This window comes from Phyllopteryx taeniolatus, chromosome 3, assembly GCF_024500385.1.
Source record: "Phyllopteryx taeniolatus isolate TA_2022b chromosome 3, UOR_Ptae_1.2, whole genome shotgun sequence".
Taxonomy (NCBI): domain Eukaryota; kingdom Metazoa; phylum Chordata; class Actinopteri; order Syngnathiformes; family Syngnathidae; genus Phyllopteryx; species Phyllopteryx taeniolatus.
In genome coordinates this window covers 31,389,742-31,414,354 of record NC_084504.1, presented here as the reverse complement: position 1 = coordinate 31,414,354, position 24,613 = coordinate 31,389,742, and the positions used below count along the sequence as shown (strand labels likewise).

Sequence of the window (24,613 nt, the reverse complement as noted above, 5' to 3'; positions counted from 1 at the left end):
GCAAAGCACACGCCAATGGAAAAACAACAAAAAAACTACAGGTTAAGTGTAATGTTTATGAAAATGGTCTTGTGGTCACGGAGAAATGTATAAAAAGCTTAAGATAAAAAAAACAAAAACAAGGGGGGGGCAAGCTCATTTAGGACGAGCACTGCGGGGTTTGTCTGCCTAAATAGCTCATAGCAGGAAATTAAATTGGAATGACTCGTATATGCCGCAGACTGTGAAACACCTTGGGAAATACAGTCAAGGATTTCCTGCAACAATCATTTGTGATAACAAGTTGACACATTCTGATTCGTGATACCTTTACTCAATAACGTGACCCTCGCAGAGTGAACAGAAACCAATAGCGGAAGAAAATTCCCCGTCGATGGTCTCATTTCGTGGCTGAAACTGCCCTCAAAAGATGACTTAAGTACATCTATAACACACATTGGTGGTTTTGTTGACATATTGTTCCGGCGCCATTTTGTGACTCATCACAGGACTTGGCAATGATTAATGAGTTCCTCCTCAATTACAGCGATAGTCAGGACTGCATTGCTAATCTCGTTCGCTGCAGGACTGCATTGACTTATTTGGCAAAGGGTAATGGTCTTTTGAAAAGAAACAAGACAAAAAGCCTGGAGTCTCACAGATGTTTTTGCAGAATTTATTAAAGAAAACAACACATTTCAGACAAACATCTTTTAGTATCCATATGAAAAAGTGAGAAGTAAAACACATGGCTCAATGGAGAAGTTTGGAGTAATGACTTCTTTAACGATGCTAATTCAACAGAAGAAGATAAGGAAAAATGAAGACACGTGCCACTTTTTCAAGAACAAAGGTAACGCTCGCTCTCCGTGAACTCCGAAAACCAATCCGGCCGAGTACGCAAATGTAGCATTTAAAATCTGCGCTGCTTGTTTGGTACGTAGTCCCCGGGTCCGGGGAGGCCCCTGGGGAAGCCGCCCTGGCCTCCCGGCAAGCCGGCGCCGCCCGGGCCCGCCATGAGAGCGGCGTTGTCGGCCGCCATGCCGGAGGAGGCCAAGTGCATCCTCATGTCTTGCTCCCTGCTCTCGGGCTGGAAGCCGCCCCTGAAGCCCTCCTGCTGGCGCTTCATCATCTCCTCGTTACGCATGCGCATCTCCTCCTCCCTCCGCCGGCGTTCCTCCTCTTGCCGGAGCTCGGCCTGCTTGCGCTTCTGCACCTCCTGGCTGTGGAGCTCCTCCATCCTGCGCAGCTCCTCCTGCCGCCTCAGCAGGTCTTGCCTCATCAGCATCACCTGATGCTCGTGACGGGCCGCCTCCATCTCGGCCTCCAGCTTCTCCTGGGCCTCCTTCATGTTGCGGTCCACCATCTCGTACTGCTGCTTCTCCATCTCCATGAGGGCCTTCCAGCGCATGGCGTACTCGTACTCGAAGGAGCCCGGCTGAGCGAAGCGCGGCGGCTGCTCGCGCTCTTTGTGGTACTGCTGGTTTTTGGTGATGAGCTTTTCCGACAGCCCCTCCTCGTCGTCCAGCTGCTCCATGGGCTCCACGATGATGGGGCGAGGGAAGGCGGTGAGCAGATAGGCGCCGTCGTTGCATTTGTCCAGAGCCTTTCTGGCCGCCGGCTTGGAGGTGAATTCCACGATCCCCTTCCCGGTGGGCCTCCCTCGGTCGTCCACGATGATGACGGCTCGCTCGATCTGCCCGAACACGGAGAAGGCCTCCTCCAGCAGCTCGTTGGACACAAACTCCGGCAGATTCTTGATCGCCAGAGCGGCGCCGTGAGTTGCGAAGCGAACGCGGATGGGTCTACCTCTGAACGGGGTATCGTCGAGCTCGGCTCTGGCGATCTCGGCGATGATTCTGGTCTCCAGGCGGATGAAGCCGAAGCCTCTGTCCTTGTTGACAAAAATCTCGGTGGCCTTGCCGTATTTTGCGAACAGCTTTTCAATGTCGTCCTCCATGACTCCGGTAGGCAGGTTTCCTACGAAGAGCCTGCTGCGCTGGGTGAAGGTTTTCTCACCGGGCTTCCTGAAGCTTTGCAAGTCCAGCGTTAAGGCCTCGTTCGGGCGGCTAGTAGAGTCGCTCGGCTCCTCGCCGTTCGTATTGCCTCCATGTTTCTTCTGGTCTCCCTGGCCAGATTGACGGTTGGGACCGTGGTTCTGGTGAGGACCCCTGTTTCCTTGCATTGTTTTGTTATATATACAAAAAAAAAAAAAAAAAAAAAAAAAAACCCGTGCAAGGCGAGTCAGTAAATCGCCCCGAATCTCTTTGCAGAGAGCGGTGTACAAAGACAAGCGCAAGCAAAAATGGCGAGCCTGCGTGATGCGGGGCGACCCTATTGTGACGTCAGAAAAAAGGCGACGAAAATATTTGAATCAATGACGTAAAAATTGCGGCTGAGGGAAAAAAAACAACAACGACAATTTTATTTGGGGGAAAGACTAATTTACCTTTAGACCATGCTTCCGTCAAACCATCATGTTGTTTGTTCCGTTTGTAGCATTCGCAGTCTTCCTAAAATGTGTTGTGTAGAGGGGTTTTTTTCTCGATCAGTACAGTTTCTCGCGAGAATACACAACAGCCCGGAAAGACGTCACAGCAGAGATATTCTATAAACGAAGATGAAATAGTCGCGTTTTATTGTCGTATTACGACAAAAAAAAAAAGAAAGAAAAAAAAGAACACCATTGAAAATATTTTTTTTTTGCGCTGCAATTTGAAGTAGTGTAGAAATGAACCGAATCGTACCGAGGTGTGTTACGCTTTCCAGTAGCAGACATTACAACGTCATCAGTTAGCCGTCAGTAGTTCATCTGCACGCTTTGAAAACATCTCTGGTAGAGCGGGCATTTCGCGGGAAGACAAGTCGTAGCAATAACAAACGTTGCACCGAATTCAAGACATTTGCTTTTAGAGTCCCATTATAATAAGACGACCAAGGTAAGCGCTTCAGCTTCCAACGTTATACACGTTTTCAAAACAACACATGACGTTCGGAAGCGGCCACTTGCTAACTTCATTGCCTTGCTAGCAATCTCAACGGGCGTCATGCTTATGAACGACATGGCCACTTCACTCGAACTTTTGGAATGCGTCAATAGGGCCAGCATGTTCTCCGATCTGAGCGCGCCGAGAGACGGCTCCTCTCTTCTGCGCCGCCCGGCCGAGGACGCGGCGCCCGTGTTTGAGAGGGCTTCCCCGGCCTACACTCCCTGCTCGGAGCGCTTCGGAGTCGGCGAGCGGAGTTTCAATCGTCAGTATGCTCATATTTATGCAGCGCGACTCATGCAGATGAGACCTCTACTCACGGAGAAAGCCCAACAGAAGTGGGGTACGTGTTCTATGCGGGAATGCAGCGTGTCCCAACCTTTATCGAGACAAAGCATTTATTTGACATTCATCTCACGGTATACACCAAACAATAGTGTCACAAAAACTGAATCAGAATCATCGTTATTTGCCAAGTATGTCCAAAAAACACACAAGGAATTTGTCCCCGGTTATGTAACTTCTGGCATCTAGTTGAAAGGTGTTTAATAGTTAGTCCTGTGGCTAACGGAAATAGACGACCTAAGGCCTGGTACACACAAGGAGTTTTTTTTCAAATCTTACAAGATTGTTTCTCTGTGACAGACCCCACACAGGAAACTCAAATATCAGACATATAACAGTTTTGGTGGTATTGTGTGTCGTGTGCTCTGATCATCTCAACACAGAGCACCGCACACATACAGATTCTGCTCAACCAACAAGTCACCGAGGCAGAACTCTCATCTCTCACAAAATCCAAGACGAGCAGTCACTTCCTGTCATGCGCCGATATTTGCTGAGTGTTTCCCATGATAGACGGAGGCGGGAGTGTTGTACAATGGCAATGTTGTCAGAAAAGACTTGCTTTTGGAAAATGTTTTCATTGTTCCTCCGACAGGCTGCTTCTGTGATCGCCTGCGTTCCATTTCGTGTCAGAATTTACCACGTCGTGACTCGAGAAGTAGCCGACTTTCCTCACACACGTGAAGATTTTTGGTCGTAAATATATTAAGTATTTCAATTTGTTGGCCCGACGCGTTTCGGACCCATTCAGGCGTCTTTTGTCGGGACGGAGCATAATCGAGACCAAAAGAAAAACAGCCCGGTTGTCTTTTTGTCTGTACCGGGCCTAAGATACTGTACGTCACTTGTAGTAAATAATGTTTGGATAATCTCTCACTGCACATTGGTTGGGAATCGCAGCATGCAGGACAATTGCTCTAATAAGGATCCATTTTTTGTGTAGGGTCCGATGTGCTTGTCCGGACACTGTGTGATCTTCAGACCGGGGAGCAGTGTTGCATTGTGGGAACTCTGTTCAAGCGTATGGACTTGCAGCCATCCATTCTAAAAGAGATCAGTCAGGAGGTTTGCATTACGTCAGATCCACAACATCTGGAAAGAATTCGTAGCGCTTCACTTTTTTCCACAGTTTTCATTTTACAGCCAAATTTTCTGTGTAATCATTTAGTCAGCGAGGTGGCCAAGGATTCAGTAAAACTTTGTCATGTGGTCATTATGCCGTGTTGTGTGTAATATTTTTGAGGACAAATGAAATGATTCCATTTTTGAATAAGGCTGTAACATAAAATGTAGAAAAATTGAAGTGCTGTGAATACTTTCAGGGTGCACTGTATAAACCGGTTGCGGGTGTAACGAGCTTCTGGCCAGTGTTGTGTGTCATGACTTGTTTTTCGCCATCTGGTTGCCCCCCAGCACAACCTGCTGCCCCAGCCTCCACGCGTCAAGTACATCAGCGACAATGATGAGCTGATTCTGGAGGATGAGCTGCAGAGGATCAAACTGGAAGGCAAAATTGACAGGGATAGGTGTGTCACAGGTGAGAGGGGTTTTCCATTGTGCTGTTTGTCACACAAATGGACTGGGAGCCTCATTCATTGACTGCTATTTTCTACAGGTAGTGTTATTGCTGTATATGGAGCTGAGAGGAATGATGGGAAGTTCACAGTGGAGGACCTCTGCACAGCTGATCTCCCCGCACAGACCGTAAGACCTGCACTCAACGCTGACAGGTAAACGCACACAAAACTCTTCATACATATTCAGCCATCTGCACGCAGAGCAACGTGAGTAGACACCTGAAAAATTCAGTCGCGTTGAGCGGTGTGCGTGGTTCTGGATCATTGTATTATTGCGACACACATCCAATTTTGAGCTATGACTGTTGGACAGATGGCCTCCAGTTCTACTGCAAAATATCTTGATGATGAATTGTGAATTCATTTTTCCATTGATGATGGTTAGCAGTCCAGGCCCTGAGGTAGCAAAGCCTCTCGAATATCTCCAGGTGCATCCTGGAGATATTTGCAAAGGATGTGTGATCACCATCTTGAAATGTTTGTTGACAAGATTGAAAAATGCCCCTTTTATCATCATGAAAACATATGTAGGGCTTTAGCCACAGTTTGTCCTTTCTTCTCACCCGTTTCCTGTCTTTGTATTCCTCGGCCATGGAGAAATTTAGCCACAGTGTCCTAGGCAATCTGCATTTTGCTTGACAATCGCCTGATGTTCTTTGTTGATTAATGAAATTTCAGTGACCCTTTAAAACACTGCTCCCGATAAGAATGTCAGAGTTTTTTTTTTTTTTTTTTGTCGCAACTCATTTGCAGGTGTGCCACGGTCAGTCGGCAACTGTAATTTGTTTGCATTTGTCCAGTTCCGTCGGGGTCCGTCATTTCGTTTGGTGTGCGGCTGGCGTCAGATGATCCCGTTTTGTAATGTCTATTGTTGTTTTCTTTCTTGTGCAGATTTGTTCTGCTCGTCTCAGGGCTGGGTCTCGGTAGCAGTCAAGCAGACAGCATGCTGGGCCTACAGCTGCTGGTCGACATGGTAACGGGTCAACTCGGCGACCAGGGGGAGCAGAGCGGAGCGGCGACGATTTCGAGGGTCTTGATGGTGGGAAACCTCCTAAGCCAAAGCACGCACGACAAGGACGTCTCGAGCAAGGTGAGCCACACGTGGGTCACGGCTGCACGTCGTGTAGACCGCATGTGGTGATGCATAGACTAGGATGGCAGCTGGGGTTGCCTCATAAGATGATAAGGGATCAGCAGTTGAATAGAGAGCACTTCACTGTGAGATGTCCATAAGCAAACAAAAAAGAAAGCAATCAACAATTAAAGGGGAGTTAATATTCTAAAAAAAAACCAACACTTTTGGTCGTTTTTGTTAAAGCAGTCTGTCAGTATACATCTTGGACAACCTCAATTCCAATGAAGTTAGGACGTTGTGTTAAACATTCCATTCTTGCTCGATGTACAGCTTCAGCTGTTCAACAGTCCGGGGTCTCCCTTGTCGTAGTTTACGCTTCATAATGCGCCACACATTTTCAATGGGAGACAGGTCTGGACTGCAGGCAGGCCAGTCTAGTACCCGCACTCTTTTACTCCGAAGCCACGCTGTTGTAACACATGCAGAATGTGGTTTGGCATTGTCTTGTTGAAATAAGCAGGGGCGTCCTTGAAAAAGATGTTACTTGGATGGCAGCATGTGTTTCTCCAAAACCTGTATGTACCTTTGAATGGTGCCTTCACAGATGTGTAAGTTACCCATGCCATTGGCACTAACAGAGCCCCATACCATCACAGATGCTGGCTTTTGAACTTTGTGTCCATAACAATCCGGATGGTTCTTTTCCTCTTTGGCCCAGAGGACACAGTGTCCACAATTTCCCCCCAAAATTTGAAATGCGGACTCGTCGGACCACAGAACACTTTTCCACTTTGCATCGGTCCATCTTAGATGAGCTCTGGTCCAGAGCGTTTCTGGGTGTTGTTGATAAATGGCTTTCGCTTTGCATAGTAGAGTTTCAAGTTGCACTTACGGATGTTGCGGCGAACTGTATTTACTGACGTGTTCCTGAGCCCATGTGGTGATATCCTTTACACCTCGATGTCGGTTTTTGATGCAGTGAGGGATCGAAGGTCACAGGCATTCAATGTTGGTTTTCGGCCTTGCCACTTCCATGCAGTGAGTTCTCCAGATTCTCTGAACCTTTTGATGATATTATGGACCGTAGACAATGAAATCTCTCAATTCCTTGCAATTGTACGTTGAGGAATATTACCCTTAAACTGTTTGACTATTTTCTCACGCACTTGTTCACAAAGAGGTGAACCTCGCCCCATCTTTGCTTGTGAATGACTGAGCAATTCAGGGAAGCTCCTTTTCTACCCAATCATGGCACCCACCTGTTCCCAATGAGCCTGCTCACCTGTGGGATGTTCCAAACAGGTGAGCATTCCTCAACTTTTTGGCCACCCGTCCCAGCTTTTTTGGAACGTGTTGCAGCCACAAAATTCTAAGTTGATTATTTGCTAAAAACAATCAAGTTTATCAGTTTGATCGTTAAATATCTTGTCTTTGCAGTGTATTCAATTAAATACAGGTTGAACGTGATTTGCAAATCATTGTATTCTGTTTTCATTTATGTTTAACACAACGTCCCAACTTCATTGGAATTGGGGTTGTAACTCGACAGTAGTATAGTTCGATAAAAGCTTTATGATGGTGGAAGAGTTTTACTTCCAGCAGTCCATCCCAACTGATATTTGTAATGGGGAAAATGAATGCCCATTATAAATAAATGCAAGGTTTAGGACAAGAATGTAACAGGTCCACTGTGATATATGACCTTTGACCTCTGGCAACACCTTTGTCCTGTAAGTGGTGGTGATTTTTCACACAAATCATTAAATGTTAAATAATGAAAAAGATATCTATGTCCGCGTTAAAATGTATCGATTTCCTCGGTAATAGGTAACAGTGTCAACAACAGTAAAAGTCAAATAATTGCTGCTTGAAATGTAACTTTGGGTTGGTGTCTAGGCCAAGTACCTGACCAAAAAGACTCAGGCTGGCAGCGTGGAGGCCATTCGCTTGTTGGACGAGCTGCTGCTCCAGCTGGTGGTGAGCCCGCGTGCGCCCCCTGACCTCACCGCTCTCTTTTACTTCCAGTTGCTTGTGGTGCACTCTGACCGCTGTGAAATGTTACTCATAACTTTCAGAGGGAGTTGATTGTTTGTCACCAAAGTTTGCAAACATACGTCCTCCCCTGCTAGGCCTCGGTCCCAGTGGATGTGATGCCTGGCCAGTATGACCCCACCAACTACACGCTGCCTCAGCAGCCTCTGCACCGCTGTATGTTCCCTTTGTCCTCGGTCTACCCCACACTGCAACTGGCGTCTAACCCGTATCAGGCCACTGTGGACGGAGTGAGGTGAGGAACAACAACAACAACAACACACACACACACCTTATTAATGTGACCAAACAACAAATCAAAAGTAAAAAATGAATAAGTCAAATAACTCACCATCTGTGGATGTATTCCAATTTCATCTGAGTTCTGGCTTTCAAATGTGGCTAATCTTCCTTGTTTGAGCGCCATCAAGACTTGGCTGATGTTGGCAAGCTGCATGGTCTTTTCGGGGAGTCGATGAAACTCACGATGGACTCTTTTGTCACGTCCAAGAAATTTGGCCAGCTGGTCCATCTCGGTGTCTGTGATGTCGAGCACAGTCTACAAGATGACTGCGTGCTCCCGCCACCTGGTGGATGTAAAGTGAAAACGGGAGACTTTCGACAACAATTTGTTAATAAGCGCACAGCATTTTTGGGCTTCGGGGAATCAGAACTGGCCGACTGCGTTTCCGTCGACGATAATCCTTGATGCGCCTGCGCGGTTTTTTCCTCCATTTCCGATAGCTCGATCAGTGGTGTCTCTTGCTCAAAATGCAGATAAGGGCATCGTTTAAAGAGAATCATCTGGCTGACACACAACTTTGCCAGATCCATGTAGGTAGCTGTGTTGGTATTTTGTGAAAATGTTCATTAAAAGGCATAAGAGTGGCCACGTTCCATCGAGACTCCCCGATGCTCCTCAGTCCTGCAGCCGACAGCAAGTCAGTCCACTTTTCCTCATGGACTTCTTGGAACTTGGTGGCTTTATTACAAGGTCTTCATTGGCTGTGATTAAATTCTGTGTTTGTATGTTTGCTTGCTTCAACCAGGGCATGCCCAAGTTTGTTGGCTTGTGTTGGAATAATGAACTTGCTTGCCTCACTGTCATACCCGCATGTCGCCTTCACAGCTTCAGGCATCTCCATGTTCGTTTGTGGATCTATGAGGTCTTCCATTTTTTTTCCCCTCACATTTGAAATGAGCATCCCCATTTCTCTCATCTTGGTTCACACATACCGCTGTTTCTTTGGCCGAGGTTCTGCCTTTGTTTAACAAGCGCTGACCAATATCAATAATGACGTTGTCTTTTTTTTTTTTTTTTTTTTTTACACAATATTTGCGATTCATTGCACCGTTGACGCCACGAAATTACCTACTCACGTGGAAAGACATTGTGTGTGTACACAGTGACTGCACCCAGTTCTTTTCTGGCTTGTGAGAGACTGATAAAAGATGAAGGTCACAAGACCTTCCTTTAAAAAAATAAAAAATAATAAAATTTAAAAAAAAAAAAGCCTTGACAGTAGGGCACAGTTACTTCCCTGCACTTTTTTTTTTTTAGGAGTTTGCTTAAATGGAACTAGTTCGCCCTTTCCTGACTCCATGACGGCAGCGTTGTAAGCAAAATTTCCCCCTGTTGCGAATGTGATCGAGCTGCTTTTTTTTTTTTTGTCCCTCTCCTTTGACCACTTTGGAAAGCTTAGGGCTTTGACGCGGTCCGATTTAGCTTGATGTGCACGTTCTCGGTGTCGAGCCAGCTTTGCATAAAGCGAAGAGCAATACAAGCAATAATGTCTTTTGCTGTACTTTCTTTTTCTGCATCTTTTAAGGTATGCACTGTCGTACTGAATTAGAATACGATTGCAGGAATAATAATGGGTGCTGACCTCTCATATTACTATTTACTCTTTCCAAAAGTTTGTGTATCCTTAGCTGGCACAGTGAGCGTACCTCTGCTCAGCGTCTTTGAAGTGGTCCAGGTCTTTCTTAATCAACACTGATAATAAATCACATTTGAAAGGGCGTGATCGATTACCTTATGCGGGCAGAGCGCACATTTCATAAGGCTTGTTCAGAATAGTTCCTAAATAAATTTAAAACAGTTTCCTGGTTTTTGGTCCCCATACAGTAAGAAGTCCCCATGACATGATGATGGAAACAGATCTATATCCCCAAAATGTGAAGAATACACACACAAACACTCATGTGTAAATGTCTGGATGGACATTCGTCTCAAAGTTTCGTTTGTTTTGTTTTCTTCCATTCAGGTTCCTGGGCACCTCAGGCCAGAATGTCAGTGATATCGAGCGGTACAGCAGCATGAACGGTCATCTCGAGATTCTGGAAGAAACGCTGCGATTGCGCCACCTCGCTCCGACAGCCCCGGATACCCTTGGTGCGTCAGGCTCTTTGTTGTTTGTAGAATCGTCTAGATGATCAGTTCCAAGCCATTCATACAATATCTGTGGATTTTCTTTTTTTTTGCAGGTTGTTATCCATTTTACATGAAAGATCCGTTCATCTTGGAAGAGTGCCCGCATGTTTACTTCAGCGGGAACGCCCCAGCGTTTGAGTCAAAGCGCCTTACAGGTCCGTCTGTGTGTGTACACGTGCTCATTTGCTTAACGAGAAGAATTTAACTACAGTATGTAATATACAGTCGACCCTCGCAATTAAGGTACTGTAATGAACTCGCTTTTGGGCAAGGAAAGGCATGCTGGGAGATGGAACGGATTAATGGCATTTGAATACATTTTGATTGGGATTAAGCTTTGCATTCTGCTCGAAATGTGGTATGTGACTCACTCGTCCTTTCACTTCACCAGGTGCTGATGGCCAGGAAATCCTTTTGGTCACCGTGCCAAAGTTCCACAGCACCCAAACGGCATGTCTTGTCAACTTGCGCACTCTCGATTGCGAGCCAATCAGCTTCTCGGCCTTTTCTGCGGGCGACGACGACGAGAGCGAGATGAACATCAGCCACTGAGGGGAGCGTAGTCCCGTCACAGTACTCGAGTATTGTGAGGTTTGCCTGAATTATATCTGCCTTCTTTTCAAGTTGGTCTGTGAAAGCCTTTATTGATTTGAAACAACTTCCACATGAGATCTGCCGGCCATCTTAAACTTTCAGTGACATACTGTAAAATGTATATTTCATGGAGAACGACAGTGTCAATAATTACATCTTGAATTAAAAAAAAAAAAAAAAAAGTTGCTTTTAATGTGCATCTGCAATTAAAAAAAAAAATTCACGTATAAAAAGACTGAATATTGTGTCAGAAAGACGCAGCATGAACACACGGAAAAGATGATTAATTTTCTAGTGTTATACAATATACAATTGTTAAAGATTTAAAGTTGAAGATGTGAACATTGTTTATTCAAAAGCCCTGTTACCACCAAGCAGTACAGTTTGTGTCAGTTGCAGTTCCTTTGTAAATATTTGTTAAGGGTACCGAAAATAAATTATCCACACAATACCATTTGGTGTGGTGCATTATGGTAGTGGTTGGGAGCCGCTACATACATTTAACCATCGCTTTTTTTTTTTTTTTTTTAAATGCGCCATTGTTTTTCTAGTTTATGGTTATGAATTGACTGACGATTGCACTGTGCTGCTGTGATGTCACACTATTAACGTAACTTGACAGTATTTCCTTTCTGCCGTATGATTTACCCGCAGTCAAGTACACTGAACTGTACGGCTAAGTTGAGTGAAAGATTTCTGGATTGTTGTAGCTCAGAGAACATCACGGGTACGAACGCGGTGCGTTTTCTTTAATAGTCATCAATCTTGTACTCGTAATTGTAGTCCAGGATGGAGTCTGTGAAGCCACCAGGAGTGGATGATTGTCCCTCTTCTATTAGCCATGAGTCGTACCAGGATGTGGTGATCTCCGGCGTTGTGGGAATTGTGGTGGTCGTCGGTGGTAGCGTAGTGGTCGTCGTCGATTTCAAGCGCATTAACTTCTGCTGTCGCAGACGGCGAATGCGAGCTATTTTCAGTCTCCTCAACCGTTCCTTGCTTAGTTGGGCGTTTTGTGTGATCCCACTGTTGCCGTTAACCACACGGCCATTGCTGGTGACAATTGGGGGCTGGACAATCGTGTTGCCATGGCTGACCAGCCGGATTGGCTTGTTGCCATGAAGAGCCAAAATCTGTGGGCAAATGACAGAAGAATGAATGCCTCTTCATTTAATGCCCAAGCACGACTCTTACAGTACTTTTGTTGTCACGTGACGGCTTCATTGACGTACTTGTTTAATGCGGTCCCAGTTGGATTTGGCCAAGTTGAAGCTGCAGGTGGTCGCCCCTGCCTGGTAACCCACCACACAAAGTTTGGTCAAGGAGGCGAAGCCGTCAGCTTTGGCCGTTACGCGGTACTCGCCAGGGTTTAGTAGGCGCCAGTAGTCTCCGGTTGAAGCTACGGGGAGTTAGAGGGGACAAATGTCAGCTTTAAGTACAAATTCCACCTTCACGTGCAACTTGCGCATTTGAGCTGACTTGTGGCGACGTCGTGGTTTATCCCCTCGACAGACACGGTGGCGTTTGCAAGCGGGTTGCCCTGCTCATCCTTCACAATGCCTCGAATGCCACGGTGAACCTACGCACAAAAACTATTGAATTAGTCACACAAGGGTACACACACAATTAGTCACACTTTTTTTTTTTCAGGGCAACCTACAAAAACTAACTACACATTTTCACACCTCTTGATCAGTCAATCAATCAATTAAAGCGTTTTCCCTGAAACTTAATTATGCAGCTTACCAAGATATCACCACCAAACACCTTTAAGGAGGGTGATTGTGAGCAAGGATAGGTAGCACGTTTTCGTCCATTTTCACTTCCTGTAAGTGTTTTCCAGTTACAGGCCGTGCATTTGGTAAGGATTTACCCAACTTAATCCACCCATCATGTCGCAATTATAGTAATCAGCAATACTATACAAAGACGCAACAGCACACAACTATTTATCCAATCACATGCCAAAAACACAAGAAATTTAAATAAAACATACTACAGATGCTGTTTATTAAATGTATTTGTATGTTTGAAACGCTACAGATGTGTTTTGCGAGTCGAATTTTGCGTTCTCTGACCAACTAAAGGATGGAAAAAGTGCTTACGTTATTGTGAGCAAGCTAGCTGGCTCCCAAAGAATACTATGATATGATGAAATCTGTCCTATGGCTAATGTAGTGTAAGTTACGTTGGCCAGCACTGCTGATTCGGAAGGGCCTGTGCAGATCACATTGACATGGCAACACATAGAGGCTGAAATCTGGACAAAAGATGTAACATCCACATACGCAAACTGGAGGCAGTGCAGCCAAGAGAAACATTCCAAAATTGAGAGAATGAACGGTTGGGAATAAATTCATACAAATACATTAGGTTGTAAATGTGGGTCAGTGGTTCTGATAGCGTTTGGCCTGATGTGTACTTTTGAGAGTTCATGACTTCCAGGTAGTTTGTTGTCAGTGCGTGTGGGTCCAACCTGCTCCATGAAGATGAGCATGGCCTCTCGGTTCTTCTGCCACTCTCGCCGCAGCTCGCTCTCATGAGGGAACTTGTCACAGCCCAGGAAAATGGATAGCTCCAAGCAATTGGTGTGCAGGTAGCTAAAGTCATTCATGCCTGGGGAAAGAGACACAATTAAAGCTAACATCGTGTGTGCTCTCAGCGGCAAATGAACCTACTGGTCTCGACTTACTCCCGGTGATTGGCTTCCACTTGGCTCGGTTGATGATGCCGTGGGCTCCCGCAGTGACGTCCCCGTGACAGGACCCGTGGTAGTTGTGCGTCATGGTCAGATGTGTGGACGCGTAGGATACAGCTAACCACCTGAAGAGCGATTCGTCTGCAATCTCTCGGACCTCTTCCTCGGGTTCACCGTAATGGTAGCCGCCGCTTCTCTCCCTGTCGTCGTCTTCCTCTCTGTTGTCGTAACCCTGGTGGTAGCTGGGATCATAGCCGTGGTCGTGGCCTTGGCCTTGGCCGTGGTCGTAGCCTTGGCCGTGGTCGTAGCCTTGGCCGTGGTCGTAGCCTTGGCCGTGGTCGTAGCCGTGTCCCGTGGTCGTAGCCGTGTCCCTGGTCGTAGCCGTGTCCCTGGTCGTAGCCGTGTCCCTGGTCGTAGCCGTGTCCCTGGTCGTAGCCGTGACCCTGTTCGTAGCCGTGCCCCCTCCGCCCCTCACGGTCTAGATAGCCTCTGTCCCTCCACTCGTGATCCGGCTCAACCCGGTATCCGTGTCCCCACTCCGTCACATCGTAGCCCTCTTCTTCATACCTGTGTGAAAGTATTTTAGTGAGGAGGATGCACAAAAAAATGATGCACAGTCAAGAGGCGTGAGGTCATACTGTCTCTTCTTGCGGCTGTGGGGCTTGTCCTCAGCAGGCTTGTTGGCACGTACATTGTCGTATGGGTAGGCCACAAATGACTCGCCACCCTGAAAGTTTGCGCCCAACACAAACGGGTGGCTTTCCATCCAAGAGATGATGGCCCTGGTTTCTACTGCAATCTGAGATGAAACAGGAGGATCAGGTCCACACGAGTGAAGTGGAAGCCTCCATATACATTACAGCGGTGGGCGGTTCATCTGGTACGTGGGCCTTCAAAGGGGACTTGCCTGAATGAAGTCACCTATTAATAGTCAACTTTATTTCCCATTTCTAGAAAGCAATATAACAGCACACACTGCACGTCATCTGGAGCAGTTCAAAAGCAATCAAATGATCCCAAAAATGTAATTTCATCTTACCCACCAGTGACAGCAAAATTGCTGACGTCAATGAGGGCCAGCTTGCTGGCTTTGTGAGAAGGAATTTCAAGTCTGATCGCTTAAAGACACAGTCCCATTGCTAATACTGCTTAAATTACTCAATCCAGCGCTACTGATTCAGATTAGATTGACACGGCAACACATTGAGACCAAAAAAAAATAAATAATAATAATAATAATCTTAACATCCGCATATCGTGCTGGAAGCAGTGCAGCCAAGAGAAACACAACGAAAAGAAGAGCATAAACTGTTGGGAATATACATATAATATCTCTGAGCAAATATTAAAATTTAGACTGTGAATCAGGTCAGTACTTGTGATATTTTGCACTCGACTCTTGCTGGACCTGACGGACCAACCACTCGACACATTACTTCCATCTCGAAGAAAACCGTGACACTTACAGAGCTGTTTTGCAAGAAGTGGTCAGGTACGGCAACGTGGTGGTTGGGGAATAGTTTGGGCACCATGCCCCTTTCTTCTGCATCCCACAGGATGCTGCCTAGATCTGGAAAGTTCTGGAAAATGTCAAATCCATCGTTGGTAAAGTGGCCGGTGGTCCATCCACTCAGCTCTGAGCCCTTGAACGGGGAGAAAGCAACAGGACACAGGCAACCAAGTTAGCCATCATTCACCACCATCCCTACGCATTTTTAGTTCCGTTTTTTTTTTTTTTTTTTTTTAATATAAACTTACTGCTTGAAAGGCTTCTTCATGTCCATCAGGGTTGAGCGATGGCACCAAGTGGATGCGTATTCCATCCACCAGCTGCTGAGCTCGGGGGTTTCGGTCCCCGTATTCCTTGCACAGGTACTGCATGAGAAGCAGGATCATTTCCCGGCCCACCGCCTCGTTACCGTGGAGACCGCCTGTGTAGCGTAATTCCGGCTCACCTGCACAAAAGGCCAAAGAGGACGGTTGTCGTCTGTCAACGATAAGCCAATGACACAATCTGGTGTTGGTCAGTACAAACAAGAAAGAAAACGGGCGCCTTCCTTTTGACCTGCTGAATCGATTCTATTCAAACTGCTGGTTTTAACTTTAGAGAGTAAAATGCTGTTTTCTCCCAGCCTCGCTCACCTATTTCATGCTCCGTGGGGTTGCCAGAAATCACCATGGCCATGATGTCCAGTCCCTTGGAGCTGCGGCCGAGGCTGTAGACGCTGGTGATTTTGGGACACTCTTCATGCACTGACTTCATAAGCTGGACAACAGATTGAAAGTCAGGCTCAGCGTCACGATTGCTTGTTTTTACGGTCTTCCGTTTGAACGCACATGCGGCTCATTCAACCATCCGTAGGGATTTCTACACGGCTCGTCCCGTTCATCCAGCACCCCCCCCCCCCCAGCGGATTTTGGGGCCAAAGGTGGACTACATCCTCAGGATCAGGTGATCAGTTGCAGGAAAGTCTGCTATGTGACCCAAGACACTACCAATGGGTCATTTGCAGCTCGTTAGAAAACTGCACTGTATTCAATTTGAACTTTCTTGAGTTTGGAAGATCAAGTTGCCCTCTGGTGCCTGAGAGCTAGATCTCTTGATATATCAAGTTGCATGAGATTTGAAGGGGACATTACGGAACGTTGGCTTTTGAACAGCTTGTGTACAGATTGTTGGGTCTCTGGAGGTGGGGTATTCTTGTTTGGTCGATGTTACTGTCGCATGCGCACGGATAAGAAGACTTAATTGAGAGTTGTTAGTGTATGAGGTGCTGCTTGTTGGGATAGGCTCCAGCGCTCCCGCGACCCTTGTGAGGAGAAGCGGCTCAGAAAATGGATGGATTCTTCACAGACTGGGAACTGTTTGACTTCGAGGGGAAAATTCATCGCATGTCTTCAAGTTACTTTGATTTGACAGGATACTCACTGCCACCATTTCTGAGTAGCTGTGATGCTTGAACTTCAGATAATCTACTGGAGTCACTTCATTTTGCCTGTACTGGACAACATCTGGATCTGTGTGAGGGGGAGAGATTGGAATAAATAAATACAATGTAGTGTATGCGCGTGCTTGTGTTTGTACGCATGATTGTGTGTTACACTCACCAGGCAACGGGCAGCCCAGAATCTCCAGTCTCATACACAGTGTGCCGTTCCAGCTTTGTGGGATGATTCGGATGTAGCGGGCCACTGCCGGCTCCGCCAGCTGGTTCAAGACCGGAGTGTCTTTATCACTATTTGCAAAAAACAGCTGGACAGAAAAAAAGGAAATGGGACTAAATAAGAAGACGAGTACTGACTGGTAGGGTTTGGGGAGCGCCACACCCTTTTACGTGAGCTCACCCAGTCAGCGTATCCATCATGGATGGTTGTCCACTCCCTGCTGTCATTGCTGAAAGCCAGGAAGTATGACGTCACAAAGTCGCTCCTGCAATGACACAAGGGACGTCCGCGTATTCGAGGAGGCGCAATGGGCCAGAACGGGAAGTGTTTTCACATGTGTGCTTCTGTCTCACTCATTCTGCGAGTCTCGACCCTGAGTTAGGACTCCCGTGAACTCGGTCTCCCTGCGAGCGTCAATTTCAAACCAGTGGACTCTGTCCTCTGAGTTAGCGCACCATGCTCCGCCTCGGGGGTTGTCTTCGTCGTCCGAGCCCTGGAAGCCAGCGAGACAAGGGCCAAGTTGCTACAAAGTCTTTGCTGAGTTATTGATGGGTTCTTTCTTATTTCGTCACACAAAACAGGGATTCCACCAGCTGTCGTGCTTTTGCTATCATTTTGACCTGCAAGTTTTCTCTTTCTCATCATTTTCATCTCATGACATTGTGTTGGTATACCTAATGTAATGCCTCCTGTCTTTATGGTAGTCAAAAAGGGGAAAACATTTCAAATGGACACCGCAGCTCCCCCTCAGTTGGTCCGCTACAAAACGGAGCCTCGTGGAGTCTGCAGTTATTTTGCAGTGTGTGTCTGCTAGCTAGTGTTTTTTTTTTTTTTTTTTTTTCCCAGACATGAGTGGAAGTTAAAATGATGCCTGTGCTGCGTGTTCACCCTGACTGATGTGTACCTGCATGTTGAGGCGTGCCCTCTGAGGTGCAAAATCATACTGAGACATCGAGGAGGCGGATAGCTGATCGGGCTCGATCCTGTGGGACTCCATCCCCAGGGGAGGACATTCTGGCCATGCGGAATGTGGGGGAAAAAAAGAAAGCTCACACCATCGTTTCCAGACTGCGGACGCCATTTGACTTACTTTTTGGCTCTTTGTAGACACGTGGTCTGTTCCTGGCACGCTCCTCGGCCTCCTTCAGTTTCTGTGCTCTCTCTAGCAGAGGTCAGAAAAACAAAAAACACGTCTTCAAAAAAAAAAAATCAATTCCAAAGCTTTGGTCACAGATGGCTCCTCTCTTACTCAACCAAGAACTCATCAGGGGAATCATCACTGTTTTAGCGCAGTCGCCTGCTTAGGCCAAAAGTCCTCGTGAGGAGAAGAGAGCAGTACAAAAAAAAACAAACACAGACTCCCAAGTAAGTGTGCTCTGGTCAAACGTACACCTTTACTCATTTTGTTAAGTTTCTTACAATTAGAATTCTATTATGCACTGGGAATTGCAGGTTTTTGTAGCTCTTTTCATTTCGTAAATCAAACGTGACGCTATCTGTTAGAGTGTAAGAATGTATTTAGAGCTCACGTTCCATTCTGCTGGCCCAATATCTAAATTCATTTAACATGCTTTTATCACTAAATGAGCAATAGTTCGGCAATGCCGGCCCACCAAACTCGATCCAATCCACTCAAGTCATGTGGCAAAGAATTGAAGAGAACCTGTGGTGTTAAAAACAAAAGTCCAAATCACATCTGTGTTCCCTTATGAGCGTAATGTGATGCAATGGGAGGGAACATGTTGTTATCTGCTATTACTTTTGCACTTGGGTCACAGGCCGTGTTCACTCTGGCGAGCACAGGATCGTGTGTCATGTCGTCTGGCGTCTTGCTGATAAATAAGCAAAAAAAAAAAGAACAAAGTTCCTAGCTCGCTGTCCTACCTCTCTGTTCCCTCTCCCTTTCTTTTTGTGCTCGCTCTCTTTCCTTCTCCATCCATTTGTCATCGGTTTCGCCTTCCTTTTTCCCTGCGAACATTCAAAAAGGGGAGATAATTGGACTTGAGAACCATTGACGCTTTTTGCTTGTTCCATTAGGAGTCACGACGCGTCGGAAAAGGTCACACCATTTCAAGCCAGAGTTATTTGGAAAGTTACTGTCCAGACGGTGCTAAACATTTGGTCATGGAAAGAGCGGTTGTGTGTGTGTGTGTGTGTGTGTGTGTGCGTGTGCGTGTGTGGCACATACTCATCCCGTATTCGTCGTAGTCATCGTACCAAGTGTCCTCATAGGGTGGCGTGTTTGTCGTCTCTTCTACATGCAAAAGATAAACAAATGTTGTTGTTTTCACATTGCATGGGATGACTTATTTTGCGTGTTTTTTTTTTTTTTGTTTTTTTTTAAGAATGTCTCAAGCCCTCAACCGCAACAACTGTTCGCTATCTGGATGAACGCAGAACATTTGATACATCTCATTTGATACATAACTCTTATGTTTAATTTGACAGGAACGATAACCAAATTCCGATCAGACCTCAGGCTTGAAAACAAAAAACACCAGCATGGAAAGTTTGGTCTGTGGCGTGCGCACACCCCCCCCCCCAACCCCAAGCCCCCCTCTTGTCTGAAAAGTAGGACAGACTGACTTTAATGTTATTCCCATGTGCTGAATTAGTCATTATTTCTCACAAGCTCTTTTTCCTTGCAACACAGATGGAGGCGACACGGAATCTAGAGGGCCTCCTCCTCGAGTGCCCGTCACGTCGTCGGCGTGTGCCGCTCTCACCTCGGGCGTGTTTGAGTGGCGGCGGTTACCTGTGAGAGTTTCTACTTTTATTTCGGGGCTGACTTCCTCGCCATCCGGGACTGGAAGTTTCTCTGGCACCGCAACTGCAGCAGCAAAAGTTCCAATCAGGAATCAATCAATGAAAACAAAAAAAAAAGCTGCCCAATGACAAAGCTGTTTTTTCCCCCCCCCCCCAAGTTTCATTCTTTGGAAGTAAGAAAACGAGAAGAAGGAAAGCAACAGACTTACATGCGGTATCCCAGTAATCACCGTCATCTGTCTCGGTCTTCTCATCAAGCTTTGGGCCAGCGGGTGTCGGGTCCAGCTCTTTCCAGTGGACTTCATAGTCATCGGTCTCTGTTGGAGACGGATCTTTTTCGTCTGGTTTCCAGTAGTCTTCGTCTGTGTCTGTGACTGGAGTATATGGGTCTTTCTCTTCTGGTTCCCAGTATTCTTCTTCAGCGTCCGTCACTGGGGGTGAGGGATCTTTTTCCTCTGGTTTCCAGTATTCTTCTTCAGCGTCCGTTATTGGAGTGTATGGGTCTTTCTCTTCTGGTTCCCAGTATTCTTCTTCAGGGGCTGTCACTGGAGGTGATGGGTCTTCCTCTTCTGGTTTCCAGTACTTCTCATCGGTGTCCGTCACTGGAGGTGATGGGTCTTTTTCTTCTGCTTTCCAGTGTTCATCTTCGGTTTCCGTCACTGGGGGTTTTGGGTCTTTCTTCACTGGATCCCACTCAAAATCACCCTCTGCCACCGGAGCGAGTGGGTCTTCCTCCTCCGGCTTCCAGTCGTCGTACGGAAGATCTGTGACCGCCGACGCTGGACTGGCTGGAGTGGGATCGGCCTCCCAGTAGTCGTCATCGGGCTTCCAGTAGTCATCGTCTGACAGGGAAACACACAGAGCAGCGACGTTCTCATCTTAGCGATACCTTCGTTTCCTGTAACTTTTGTTTTCGACAATTCCGCTGGATTTGATTCATTTCAGCGGGTAAAATTCCGACTCAAAAGCAAATCGATTTTGGGCTGGGCTACTGTGTATACATACTTGTGACTTTTCATATTTTCTAGCGCAAAATTTGTACAATATTGTACAAATAAGGGCCACGGTGGTTTGTGTCGTTGGAGCAGTAGCCTCAAATGTACGGACGGTCTCTGTCGTCGTGACACTTGACCTTCAAAGCTTGAGCACACACTGCACCTTTCTGCTCCCGGAGAGGTGCAAATTGTTATCTTGGAGTCCTATAATTAACCCTACACTTAGAAATAGACTTCTTCAAATCTTCAATACCTCTACAGCTGAGATTCGAAACCAACAGAATGTTCAGTTGCATGATATAAGTAATTCCTTTTCTTTGAAGTCAACATTGTAGCTTTTTTTTACTTTTGGCTAGCAATGATATTCGTTGAACTTCTCACATCCTTTTTGTGCGTCTGCCTCCACAGAAGGAGTCCATTTCAAGTAAGGATAATGTTGGAGCGCGCCACTGCCGGTGAAATGAGCAACTTACCGATGTCGGGGTAGGCGTAGTCTGTGTAATAGGGGTCAGATAGTATGGCCGGATCGGTCGGGATAGCTGAAGGCAGCGCAGAGACGCAAAGTCAGCAACTTTGCCATTGACGCACTTCAAAGTGCAAACTTGGCTCGCAGCGTCACCTGTTGTGGTGGGTGGAAGAGTTGTCGTCGTCGTCGTCGTCCTTTGCCTGTCCTTCTTCCTCCCCTTCTTGTCACTTTTGGGTTTCTTGGTGGCATTGGGGTCTTTAGGCTCTTTGTTCTTTTTCTTGTCCTTTTTCTTCTTTTTGCCCTCCTGTGGCGCTCTCTTCGCTCGGCCTAAATTACCTGCACGCATAAAAATCTTAGAGACTTAAAAATGATCTGTTATTGCCAAACAATGAATGTATGAGTTTTATTGAAGCACTTTTTTTTTTGTTTTTTTTTCCCCCCTTTATTTCTATCCCTGAGCAAATTACTTCAGCATTCAATAATTACATTTTTTTTCATTGTCAAAACACTTTTGTGACGGGGACTGCTGCTTTTAACATTGGAAATAATCTCGCGGCACACGCCCCAAAAAATGTCGCAAAAAGTGGATACTTTGGTTGTTTGCCATCTAATGGAAGAACACGGAATTGTTCTGCATGTCACTAAACGTCGTTGGCATAGAGAGAGACGAACAAAGACGCGTTATTTGTGATAGGTCAATCATTTTCCAAACAATTAAGTGAAATTGGATAACGCACGATGCGCTCTTATTTACTGCAAATAATGTATCGTGTTCATCTAATTATGGCATCAACATAAAGTGGATATAAAAAGTGTACACACCCCGGATCAAATGCCAGTTTTGTGACCATGATTATATCATTAAAAAAAACTTTTTCTACTATAAATGTGGCCGCCAACGACTCATTTTCTTTTCCTTTTTGAGAGGGGAAAGTACAAATAAAAAAACTGAAATAACATGTTTAGAATAAGTTTGAATTTGATTGTGCAACCACCACATTATTTCAGTTTAGTTTTACTAACCTTTCTTGAAAGGATTTAAAAAAAAAAAAAAAAAATCTTTCTAACTGCGTTGTACAGGATGTAGTTCCCATTGATGGTAGAAAAAGTTTTGAAGTTATTTATCTTGTTCTAATTTTTCTTTTTTTTTTGTATCACAAAAACCCTGCCATTCAAACAGGGGTGTGTAAACTTTTTCTATCCACTACCTATCTAGTGACAGCCAGGACAATTCAATTCACGAGCTCATCAGTATTTCAGAATCTATTTATGTCATTTTTGTGACATTTTTCGAATATACCGGGCGATTGCAAAGTAACTCCCTGTTTTTAAGTACTTGTAATTTATTAATTTAACAAGAAATGAACATGAGAAGAAAGTGTATTGCATGGAGTTTGATTTCAAACGTGATATGGGCGCCAGCAGTTTCTCAAGCCACCTGGGAACCACATGAACATAACTTTTCGTATTCGCCCTTCAAGTTCTTCCAAACTTGCTACTTTAATCATGGAGCATACATACACCATTTTTTTTTTTTTTTTCAATTCCTCCTGCGTATATATACACACACACACACACACACAGTGTGTGCATGTGGCGGAACGAAGGTCGTGAAAACGTGGTCTAGCCTGCTAAACTAATTGAGAGCTCAGCAGAGGTTCATCAGTATTTCCGTCAGGGGCTGCGTGCTGTTCTCAGACGCTTCCATGGAAAAACTCTCTGTAGTTTCCATGAGCCACGCCGTCTCAATCACACAAATCCCTCCGCTTTTACAATAACAACCTCAGCGACATCTCGCCCTGCGCTGAAAGGTACGGACGGCCATTAGTGGGAGGCATTCACGGCCGCTCCTTGGGACTGATGTGTATTACATGTGTGGCTCGTCTCTTCTGCTACTCATGCACGCTGAGTGTTTAAACACTCGAGGTTGAAGCAGCAGACGCCTCGGAATTCGTCGCTCTTAGTCGTCGTCGCTGTGTGTGTGTTATTCATATTCACGAAACGAAGATCATTGTTGAAAACTGCCGAATGGTGATGAACTCTGTGGCATTTTTGAATGACAACATAACACACTCTCATTTTCATCTGGTTTCACTTTCGCTGTGCAATATGACAAACGTAATAATTCAATCAGTGGAACTGCTCAGGATACTTACACAGATATTAATCCAGGTAAGGTCAAACTTTTGAATTGCCACTTGTTGCTAGGCAGAAATTCTAGGGTTCACTTTTCAAGGAATGGAAAAAAAAAATGGTCATATGCCAGCCACGCCCACAAAATGTGTTTGCTAAGAAAAACTGGAGGAAAGTCACTGACGCACACCACAAAATGACAAAGCAATTTGGAAATGAAGAAATAATGGAAACCAATGCCATCTGCTGGATGCGGTAAGGGCACAGTCCTCACTGCCCCGAATGCAGAGTCATCACTTTTCCTCGTCACTGACCTGCTTCCGCTGTGGCCTCGCCGTTGATGCCCTCCACTTGGTCTGCCTTGCTTCCAGGCTCATCCCGGAGCGAAACCCCTTCTGGCTCGTCTCCTTCCCTCCGCGACCAGGACACGATCCCCCCGGCGCTCTCCCCGCGTTTGGGGATCAGCAGGCAGCAGAGAGCCAGCAGAGCCGCAGACACGAGCGCAGTCTGGCTTCTCATGCCTGCAGCTCTTCCGCTTGCAGAATCCTTTGAATTGGCTTTGGAGCTCCTTTTATCAAAAGCTTTCCAACCAGACGCTTTATCCAGCAGAACTTTTCAATTTGAGCCCTCTCTTCCTGTGTGGAGTCCCGGAGTCGACCAGAGTCAGACCGGAGTGGGATGGGGGTAGGGATCGAGGGGAGGGAAGGGGGTGGCTTCAACAGAGACACCGGAGAGATAGGCAGCAAAGCAGACGTTCAGTCAAATGAAAGGCTTCTGTTTCTAACGGCCCTGCAGCGCCGGTCGGCTAAAAAACAAACAAACGCGAGAGGCCACCGGATCGCTGTCACCTGTCGGACGAGTCACAACAGGTGCAGGCCGCACACGGGAGTGATTTGCGAGGGAGGATGAGGGAGGGCGGCTAAACCGCACGCTGCTGCGTTTTGCACAGAAAGAAGCAGGACGAGCTCTTCTCGTTGCCCGCCGCGACGCATTGGAGCGCTGGCACCCTGCAGAGACGAGTGACTCCCGGGTCAGTGAATTCCACCGGAGGAAGGGGCGGGGGGGGGGGGGAGAGAAACATTAGTGGGTCCATAGGGATTGTGCGTGTGTTTCACAAAACCATAAAGTGCCAAACATCCGGGTCAATGAAAACAGTCACAACGGACATCTGCCCTCTGCCTTCTCCTTTCTGCCGAGAGGCCACGTCGAGCGTTGGCGGTGGCCAAAACGGGAACGGAACATTTGAAAAGGTCTTGCTTTCTTTGCCCGCATTCTCCAGCTCATCGCCCTGCTCAAATTCTGGCGTCTGCCATATCCCCCCCCCCCCCCCGCAATAGTTGAGACTTGGCTGAGCTCCTGTTCTTCCGCACC

At 46.4% G+C, this 24,613-nt stretch overlaps 3 protein-coding genes across 5 annotated transcripts; 1 reads left to right on the top strand and 2 right to left on the bottom strand.

Moving 5' to 3' along the window:
• Positions 1–639: 639 nt before the first annotated feature.
• nono (non-POU domain containing, octamer-binding) lies at positions 640–2,302 on the bottom strand. Its single transcript, XM_061768646.1, has one exon. The coding sequence runs from the start codon at positions 2,162–2,164 to the stop codon at positions 893–895; it is 1,272 nt and encodes a 423-aa protein (XP_061624630.1). The 5' UTR covers positions 2,165–2,302; the 3' UTR covers positions 640–892.
• A 280-nt stretch (positions 2,303–2,582) lies between these two features.
• On the top strand, positions 2,583–11,473 carry pold2 (polymerase (DNA directed), delta 2, regulatory subunit). 3 transcript variants are annotated; one of them, XM_061768644.1, is made up of 11 exons: positions 2,583–2,918; positions 3,080–3,309; positions 4,255–4,376; positions 4,725–4,848; positions 4,927–5,041; positions 5,780–5,978; positions 7,860–7,940; positions 8,093–8,250; positions 10,262–10,389; positions 10,482–10,583; positions 10,820–11,473. In XM_061768644.1, the coding sequence occupies exons 2-11, from the start codon at positions 3,087–3,089 to the stop codon at positions 10,978–10,980; spliced, it is 1,413 nt and encodes a 470-aa protein (XP_061624628.1). In that variant the 5' UTR covers positions 2,583–2,918; positions 3,080–3,086; the 3' UTR covers positions 10,981–11,473. The 3 variants fall into 3 exon arrangements, with proteins under 3 accessions (XP_061624628.1, XP_061624627.1, XP_061624629.1); XM_061768643.1 differs by having other exon boundaries at positions 2,583–3,309; XM_061768645.1 differs by lacking the exon at positions 7,860–7,940 and having other exon boundaries at positions 2,583–3,309.
• Positions 11,053–24,237, bottom strand: aebp1b (AE binding protein 1b). Its single transcript, XM_061768647.1, has 23 exons — positions 23,557–24,237; positions 21,263–21,445; positions 21,117–21,182; positions 19,858–20,490; positions 19,638–19,712; positions 19,071–19,136; positions 18,767–18,850; positions 17,973–18,044; positions 17,787–17,896; positions 17,236–17,375; positions 17,063–17,147; positions 16,826–16,970; positions 16,647–16,735; positions 15,860–15,983; positions 15,476–15,672; positions 15,184–15,360; positions 14,356–14,516; positions 14,137–14,284; positions 13,712–14,069; positions 13,496–13,635; positions 12,499–12,598; positions 12,252–12,418; positions 11,053–12,152 (listed from the first exon to the last, which is right to left on the bottom strand). The coding sequence occupies exons 1-23, from the start codon at positions 23,759–23,761 to the stop codon at positions 11,772–11,774; spliced, it is 3,906 nt and encodes a 1,301-aa protein (XP_061624631.1). The 5' UTR covers positions 23,762–24,237; the 3' UTR covers positions 11,053–11,771.
• Positions 24,238–24,613: the final 376 nt, after the last annotated feature.